This window comes from Borostomias antarcticus (genome assembly GCF_949987555.1).
Source record: "Borostomias antarcticus genome assembly, chromosome: 9".
In the NCBI taxonomy this organism is placed as follows: Eukaryota; Metazoa; Chordata; class Actinopteri; order Stomiiformes; family Stomiidae; genus Borostomias; species Borostomias antarcticus.
Window position 1 is genome coordinate 1,128,560 of NC_140242.1, and position 9,309 is coordinate 1,137,868.

The following is a 9,309-nucleotide window of genomic DNA, read 5'->3' on the forward strand; positions in this document are numbered from 1 at the left end:
GTTTTGAGACTGGCCAGAGGACAGGTCTGTTCTGAACCAGAGGACAGGTCTGTTCTGAACCAGAGGACAGGTCTGTTCTGAACCAGAGGACAGGTCTGTTCTGAACCAGAGGACAGGTCTGTTCTGAACCAGAGGACAGGTCTGTTCTGAACCAGAGGACAGGTCTGTTCTGAACCAGAGGACAGGTCTGTTCTGAACCAGAGGACAGGTCTGTTCTGAACCAGAGGACAGGTCTGTTCTGAACCAGACTGACCAGAGGACAGGTCTGTTCTGAACCAGAGGACAGGTCTGTTCTGAACCAGAGGACAGGTCTGTTCTGAACCAGACTGACCAGAGGACAGGTCTGTTCTGAACCAGAGGACAGGTCTGTTCTGAACCAGAGGACAGGTCTGTTCTGAACCAGAGAGCAGGTCTGTTCTGAACCAGAGAGCAGGTCTGTTCTGAACCAGAGGACAGGTCTGTTCTGAACCAGGGGACAGGTCTGTTCTGAACCAGAGGACAGGTCTGTTCTGAACCAGACGACAGGTCTGTTCTGAACCAGAGGACAGGTCTGTTCTGAACCAGACGACAGGTCTGTTCTGAACCAGAGAGCAGGTCTGTTCTGAACCAGAGAGCAGGTCTGTTCTGAACCAGAGGACAGGTCTGTTCTGAACCAGACTGACCAGAGAGCAGGTCTGTTCTGAACCAGACTGACCAGAGAGCAGGTCTGTTCTGAACCAGACTGACCAGAGGACAGGTCTGTTCTGAACCAGAGGACATGTCTGTTCTGAACCAGAGGACAGGACTGTTCTGAACCAGACTGACCATATAAGCTCCCTCTCTCAAGGTCCCTCAAAGGCTCAGGACAAGAAAACAATTCATGACTTTAAGTTCTTTATTTGCCATAAGAGTGAATTGGAACAAACCTTTTAGCGATCTGCAATATATTACATCAGAGAGCAGATTCACACTGTACATGAGAAGCCACGGGTTTGAGGACTTGCTACTTGGTTCTGTCAGCCATCCTGATGTAGCAACGATCAAAATAAGTATGGCGAAATTAAAAGCTAATTGTATAATAATAATTGTATACCACAAATAGGGAGAATCAACAGCTGCTAAAAACATGTTCAACTATACTATTATATAGTTGTTTAACAAATACTGAGATTAACATCAAATGGTTGAACTTAAAGTGACTTTGATTCTGTGAGCATGAGACAAAAGACAGGTTGGAAGACTGAGGAAGGATTAAATATGAACCCTGCTGATCTCCAGCTCATCCCGCGTGGCCTTGTTCAGGAGCAGTCATCCGAGGGCTGGTGCTCGTCCAGAAACACGCAGGGTAGTGCAAACACATCATCAACGCCTTATTATATCCACATCTGGACATCATGATCACGGCAGGTCTCTGTAGTGGCCACGCCGTTCCTCCCGCTGTGTGGGCTTGGCTGACTGACCGCCTGTGATTGTGACACCACATACCTTGAAAACCAGGAATTGTCTGTTTAAGCACTTTACACAAAGCATGTCAGTGACAATCGTGCAAATCTGATGAGGTGATAATTAACGATTAACGGTGGTGCGGCAGTCCATCTGAAAGCCCCAGAGTCTGGGTGATTGGGGGGGGGGCAGTCCATCTGAAAGCCCCAGAGTCTGGGTGATTGGGGGGGGGGCAGTCCATCTGAAAGCCCCAGAGTCTGGGTGATTGGGGGGGGGGCAGTCCATCTGAAAGCCCCAGAGTCTGGCTCACTTTAGAAAACAACAGAATATAATGTGACCACTTACAAAGTATCGGGGGGGGGGGGGGGGGTGATTATTCTCCTCACCATATCCAAACATATCCACCCCCGATGCATAACACACATCCACTGACAGCCATAGTGGTGGTTTGTGTGTGTGTGTGTGTGTGTGTGTGTGTGTCTCACATCTCCATTAACATTGCTTTATTAAGGACACTGCTGGCTAAACTGGACAAGTGAAATGACAGAATCTGCGTCACAACAGTGTCACGATGACCCACTCTGGCCGTCACTTCAGGGGGGGGGAACAGTGTCACGATGAGCCACTCTGGCCATCACTTCAGGGGGGGGGAGGCTGGGGGAGGGGGGGCATAAAATGAATCGCAACTTCAAAAAAGAATGAAACAGAAGCAGCATAGATCTACTGTATCACCCAGGGGGTCTCACATCCCAGTAAGTTGCTTTAGTTATTAGGGGTAGCTTATCAATGAGGCTACATTAGTTATTAGGGGTAGCTTATCAATGAATTGCAGCTGATCATGACCAGGGGTTCCCTTGTGTGAATGCATCAGCAGTGAGCCGTGGCCTGGTCCTGGTCCGGCCTTCGTCTGTGTGCTGGTGTCTAGTTTGGGAGCATGGTGGACATGTCTCATCTCCCAGAGAGACCTGCTGGTGTCTAGTTTGGGAGCATGGTGGACATGTCTCATCACCCAGAGAGACCTGCTGGTGTCTAGTTTGGGAGCATGGTGGACATGTCCCATCTCCCAGAGAGACCTGCTGGTGTCTAGTTTGGGAGCATGGTGGACATGTCCCATCACCCAGAGAGACCTGCTGGTGTCTAGTTTGGGAGCATGGTGGACATGTGAGACCTGCTGGTGTCTAGTTTGGGAGCATGGTGGACATGTCCCATCTCCCCCTGACAGAGCCCACAGAGCTCGGAGTGGAGCTAAAACGAACGACTATATAAATAATAATGGCTGCTTGAAAAAGGCACACACAGTAAAGGACAAAGATGCAAACAAGAGGAAGAAAAGGCAGGAAGTGAGGTGTCAGCCGGCAGGCTTTAAAAGGCCCCCGCAGGCGGAGGACATGGAGGATGGAGTAATTGGCGAGGGGAAAGAGAGAGGAGACGAGGCAACCCTAACAAAGAGAGATCAGAGGTAAGACAAGGCAGAGGAGAGGAAGAGAGCAGCCAAACTCACGCAAAAAACAATTCTAATTCCCACTAACGCAGCGTCATCCAGGACCGACTGAACCAACGCCGCCACTTGACTCTGGCAACGCAGCACTATGCATCCACTCTGGGATCTGGTTTCAAGAGATGGACCCATTAGGTGTAAAAACAAACAAACAAACCTATGATTTCTGGGGTGAGTGGGGAAAAAGTCCTCATCAGTGACTTTTGAGGTGCATGTATGTAGCGAGAGTGTTGAAGTAGTCAGCCTGGGGGAGGATTTCTAGCTCATGTCATCTAGCGGGTGTATATATATATATATATATACTGTATATATACAAGTGAAGGTTATTGCAGGTTGCGCTTGGCAGTCCAGCGCTCATAGTGCGCACAGCGCCAGGCTGTGTGGCCGGTGGCGTAGGGCTGGATGGCGTGGGCGGGGCCTGGGGCTGTGGGAGGGGCTAAGGTGGGACAGACCAGGAAGAGGTCACCAGTAGAAGGAGCGGGTCAGGAAGTTGGCGGCGGTGCTGAGCCAGCCGGCGCCGTCGGTGATGGAGCCCACGCGCGTCACGGCCTTGTCCGGCTCCAGGGACGGGCTCTCGTCCTCGGGAAGGTAGTCGGGGACGTCCGTGTTCTGCTCCACCTCCGTCTCACCGTCCTCCTGGAAGGGCAGCATCAGCTGGAGGAGACAGAGAGAGACCAAGAGGGACAGACAAAGACAGAGTGACAGAGAGAGATGAGAGAAGAGAGACAGAGAGAGAGACGAGAGAGAGACCGAGAGAGAGAGAGAGAGAGACGAGAGAGACAGAGAGACGAGAGACAGAGAGACAGAGAGACAGAGAGACAGAGAGACAGAGAGACAGGAGACAGAGATGAGACAGAGACCAAGAGACAGAGAGAGACGAGAGATGAGAGAGAGACGGAGAGAGAGAGATAGAGACGAGCGAGAGACAGAGAGACAGAGAGACACAGAGAGAGACACAGAGAGAGAGACAGAGAAAGACAGAGAGGGACCATGAGCCAATGTGGCCCAAGAACAAACAGAGTAGCCTCAGCTTCTGGAGCGGTTGGTCAGACATGACTTGGGCAGCTCTGCCCTCTGCTGGACATCCGTATATTCTGGATCTCATACATATTACATTTCTTGACACTTTCATTAGGGGCCAGGCAGCGTAGCTGCCGGAACCCTATTGTATTTGCCTATATTATTATTATTATTATTACTATTATTATTATTCTCCATCTTCCACTGAAGTCTAACTTCCCATGGACAAAAAATCACCAAAATTTGCACAAAGCTCCAGTACTATACCCAAAGTCCTCAACCTGCATTGTAGGTCAATAAACCTGAAGGTGGCGCTATAGCAACAGTCTAAAGTTTAAAACTTAAAAAAAATCATAACAAATCAGCCATAGGTGCTATCACTGTAAAACCACCACGTGAATGTAGTCCCAAGTGAGACAAAACTTTCACACGCTTTGACCTTGCAGGAATTTTGAAGTCCATCACTCTGATTTCTTCATAAACTGTAAAACCTATCAAACCTATCTCCTCCCACATTTTTTGTTCAATTGACACCAAAATTGATATACTGTATCTTCAGACTGTCCTTACCAAAGGATCCTCACAGATTTTTGAAATATGAAAAATTGAGCCCACAGCACATCAAAAAGTTTCACTGTTAACAGTGTATACAGTTCCTATTAATTCTCGCCAAATCAATGTCTGATCATCCTCATAAAAAGTGACAACATTGGCCACATAACCAAGATGTAATATGATTTTTTTCAGAATTTTATCTCAAAAATTGAATTTTTAAAAATATGTTTAATTCTGTCCTCTGAAACCAACACTTCATACAGAGAAAACTACATTACCCACAATCCAACGCAAGCTCCACGAATCTGAGACCGCTGTTGGCAACCCTACCCAACCCCCGCCGAGGATTACAATGACTAAATCGATTGATTGGCAACTGACTGAGTACACAGCTGCTGAAGTTAATGTTCAATTATGAAAAAAAAGCTAACAAAACCTGTAACCCACATTTTTCAATCAATTAACACTAAAGTTGCTACACTGGATCTTCAAACTGTCATTCACAAACTCATTGACCAGATTATTGAATTATCAAAATTGATCTTACAATGCATCAAAAATGTTTTACTTATTATTATTATTCTCCATCTTCCACTGAAGTCTAACTTCCTGTGGACAAAAAATCACCAAGATTTGCACATAGCTCCAGTACTATACCCAAAGTCCTAAACCTGCATTGTAGGTCAATAAACCTGAAGGTGGCGCTACAGCAACAGTCTAAAGTTTAAAACTAAAAAACAAAATCATAACAAATCAGCCATAGGTGCTATCACTGTAAAACCACCACGTGAATGTAGTCCCAAGTGAGACAAAACTTTCATACACTCTGACCTTGCAGGAATTTTTAAGTCCATCACTCTGATTTTTTCATAAACTGTAAAACCTATCAAACCTATCTCCTCCCACATTTTTTGTTCAATTGACACCAAAATTGATATACTGTATCTTCAGACGGTCCGTACCAAACGATCCTCACAGATTATTGAAATATGAAAAATTGAGCCCACAGCACATCAAAAGGTTTTACTGTAAACAGTTCTGTATACAGTTCCTATTAATTCTCGCCAAATCAATGTCTGATCATCCTCATAAAAAGTGACAACATTGGCCACATATCCAAGATGTAGTGTGATTTATTTCAGAATTTTATCTCAAAAATTGAATTTTTAAAAATATGTTTAATTCTGTCCTCTGAAACCAACACTACATACAGAGAAAACTACATTACCCACAATCCAACGCAAGCTCCGGAGACATCGCTGTTGGCAACCCTACCCAGCCCCCGCCGAGGATTACAATGACTAAATCAATTGATTGGCAACTGACTGAGTACACAGCTGCTGAAGTTAATGTTCAATTATGAAGAAAAGCAAACAAAACCTGTAAAAATTAATAAACATATCTCATCCCACATTTTTCAATCAATTAACACCACACAACTTGCTCCACTGGATGTTCAGACGGTAATTCACAAACTCATTGACCAGATTGTTGAATTATCAAAATCGTGCTTACAATGCATCAAAATCTTTTACAAATGTTTTACGATACGATATGAATGTACAAAATTAACATTGGAATGTCAACTTTCTTGTTGTCCTCCTATTCGCTCGCTTATTGCTCCTAAACTTGTCGGAAATTGCCTGGCCCCGCCTCATCGCTGCGAAGCAGCTTTAATTTTTCTTGTAGTCTCTTTTAGATTGTATGTATTTTTCATTACTTGATTGATTGTGTGCTTCGTTCTTTGTTCTTTGCATGTACAGTAGTTTCTGTGTGTGTGTGTGTGTGTGTCTGTGTGTGTGTGTGTGTGTCTGTGTGTGTGTGTGTGTGTGTGTCTGTGTGTGTGTGTGTCTGTGTGTGTGTGTGTGTGTGTGTCTGTGTGTGTGTGTGTCTGTGTGTGTGTGTAGTAATAGTAGTAGTAGATTTCACATTGTAGTCTGTACTTTTGTCCAAATAAGTATTTCAGGATGTAAGCGTTTGAGAAAATGAATTGGGATTCCGTCCTCCCCCGTTCCCTCTCCCCTCCCCTCTCCTCTCCTCCGTCCTCCCCCGTTCCCTCTCCCCTCCCCTCCCCTCCCCTCACCTCCGTCCTCCCCCGTTCCCTCTCCCCTCTCCTCACCTCCGTCCTCCCCCGTTCCCTCTCCCCTCCCCTCCCCTCCCCTCACCTCCGTCCTCCCCCGTTCCCTCTCCCCTCTCCTCTCCTCCGTCCTCCCCCGTTCCCTCTCCCCTCCCCTCACCTCTCCTCCGTCCTCCCCTGTTCCCTCTCCCCTCCTCTCCTCCCTCCTCCCCCGTTCCCTCTCCCCTCTCCTCTCCTCCGTCCTCCCCCGTTCCCTCTCCCCTCCTCACCTCTCCTCCCTCCTCCCCCGTTCCCTCTCCCCTCCCCTCACCCCTCCTCCCTCCTCCCCTGTTCCCTCTCCCCTCCCCTCACCTCTCCTCCGTCCTCCCCCGTTCCCTCTCCCCTCCCCTCACCTCTCCTCCGTCCTCCCCCGTTCCCTCTCCCCTCCCCTCTCCTCTCCTCCGTCCTCCCCTGTTCCCTCTCCTCACCTCTCCTCCGTCCTCCCCCGTTCCCTCTCCCCTCCCCTCCCCTCACCTCCGTCCTCCCCCGTTCCCTCTCCCCTCTCCTCTCCTCCGTCCTCCCCCGTTCCCTCTCCCCTCCCCTCACCTCTCCTCCGTCCTCCCCTGTTCCCTCTCCCCTCCCCTCACCTCTCCTCCGTCCTCCCCTGTTCCCTCTCCCCTCCCCTCACCTCTCCTCCGTCCTCCCCCGTTCCCTCTCCCCTCCCCTCACCTCTCCTCCGTCCTCCCCTGTTCCCTCTCCCCTCCCCTCACCTCTCCTCCGTCCTCCCCCGTTCCCTCTCCCCTCTCCTCTCCTCCGTCCTCCCCCGTTCCCTCTCCCCTCCCCTCACCTCTCCTCCGTCCTCCCCTGTTCCCTCTCCCCTCCCCTCACCTCTCCTCCGTCCTCCCCCGTTCCCTCTCCCCTCCCCTCTCCTCTCCTCCGTCCTCCCCCGTTCCCTCTCCCCTCCCCTCCCCTCCCCTCACCTCCGTCCTCCCCCGTTCCCTCTCCCCTCCCCTCACCTCTCCTCTCCTCCCTCCTCCCCCGTTCCCTCTCCCCTCCCCTCCCCTCACCTCTCCTCCCTCCTCCCCCGTTCCCTCTCCCCTCCCCTCACCTCTCCTCCGTCCTCCCCTGTTCCCTCTCCCCTCCCCTCCCCTCACCTCTCCTCCGTCCTCCCCTGTTCCCTCTCCCCTCTGCTCACCTCTCCTCCGTCCTCCCCTGTTCCCTCTCCCCTCCCCTCACCTCTCCTCCGTCCTCCCCTGTTCCCTCTCCCCTCCCCTCACCTCTCCTCCGTCCTCCCCCGTTCCCTCTCCCCTCACCTCTCCTCCGTCCTCCCCTGTTCCCTCTCCCCTCTGCTCACCTCTCCTCCGTCCTCCCCTGTTCCCTCTCCCCTCTGCTCACCTCTCCTCCGTCCTCCCCCGTTCCCTCTCCCCTCCCCTCACCTCTCCTCCATCCTCCCCTCTGCTCACCTCTCCTCCGTCCTCCCCTGTTCCCTCTCCCCTCCCCTCACCTCTCCTCCGTCCTCCCCTGTTCCCTCTCCCCTCCCCTCACCTCTCCTCCATCCTCCCCTCTGCTCACCTCTCCTCCCTCCTCCCCTGTTCCCTCTCACCTCTCCTCCGTCCTCCCCTGTTCCCTCTCCCCTCCCCTCACCTCTCCTCCGTCCTCCCCTGTTCCCTCTCCCCTCTGCTCACCTCTCCTCCATCCTCCCCTGTTCCCTCTCCCCTCTGCTCACCTCTCCTCCGTCCTCCCCTGTTCCCTCTCCCCTCTGCTCACCTCTCCTCCGTCCTCCCCTGTTCCCTCTCCCCTCTGCTCACCTCTCCTCCCTCCTCCCCTGTTCCCTCTCACCTCTCCTCCCTCCTCCCCTGTTCCCTCTCCCCTCTCCTCACCTCTCCTCCGTCCTCCCCTGTTCCCTCTCACCTCTCCTCCCTCCTCCCCTGTTCCCTCACCTCTCCTCCATCCTCCCCTGTTCCCTCTCCCCTCTGCTCACCTCTCCTCCCTCCTCCCCTCACCTCTCCTCCCTCCTCCCCTGTTCCCTCTCCCCTCTGCTCACCTCTCCTCCCTCCTCCCCTCACCTCTCCTCCCCTGTTCCCTCTCCCCTCCCCTCACCTCTCCTCCATCCTCCCCTGTTCCCTCTCCCCTCTGCTCACCTCTCCTCCCTCCTCCCCTCACCTCTCCTCCCTCCTCCCCTGTTCGCTCTCCCCTCTGCTCACCTCTCCTCCTTCCTCCCCTGTTCCCTCTCTCCTCTGCTCACCTCTCCTCCGTCCTCTCCTCTCACCACCTGGCGGGCCGTCAGGACCTTGGTGGAGTTGATGGCCGTTCCCAGAGCCTGGAGGGAAAACTCAGGTTTACGCTACTGCTACGGTCAGAACAGCTACCAGATTTTATTGAATATCAATAAATGACGATGACAACAATAACAATAAATCACAAAACAGATCTTAAAGGAAGGGTAGGCGATTTTTCGTCCAATCATTTAAAGGCGTTATGATAGCCTACCTGCCTGTCAACCGACCTATTTTTTGGATTGGTTGGATTTTCTAAATCTAGCTTATTCTTCCTGGTGGTTGAATAGAGCGAGCGAGGCCCGACGACTGAGCCACGACTGAGCCACGACTGAGTCAGACTGAGCCACGACTGAGTCAGACTGAGCCACGACTGAGTCAGACTGAGCCACGACTGAGTCAGACTGAGCCACGACTGAGCCAGACTGAGCCACGACTGAGTCAGACTGAGCCACGACTGAGTCAGACTGAGCCACGACTGA

The 9,309-nt window shown here is 51.4% G+C and overlaps 1 protein-coding gene across 1 annotated transcript in view; it reads right to left on the reverse strand.

Moving 5' to 3' along the window:
* Nucleotides 1-1,700: 1,700 nt before the first annotated feature.
* Nucleotides 1,701-9,309, reverse strand: part of LOC311313064 (armadillo repeat-containing protein 1-like) — a 14,966-nt gene continuing 7,357 nt past the window's right edge. The window contains exons 6-7 of the mRNA XM_084443091.1: nucleotides 8,797-8,871; nucleotides 1,701-3,574 (exon numbers count right to left, since the gene is read on the reverse strand). Of these exons, the coding sequence (XP_084299217.1) occupies nucleotides 3,383-3,574; nucleotides 8,797-8,871 (267 nt within the window). The 3' untranslated portion in view covers nucleotides 1,701-3,382. The remainder of the gene's footprint in view (nucleotides 3,575-8,796; nucleotides 8,872-9,309) is intronic.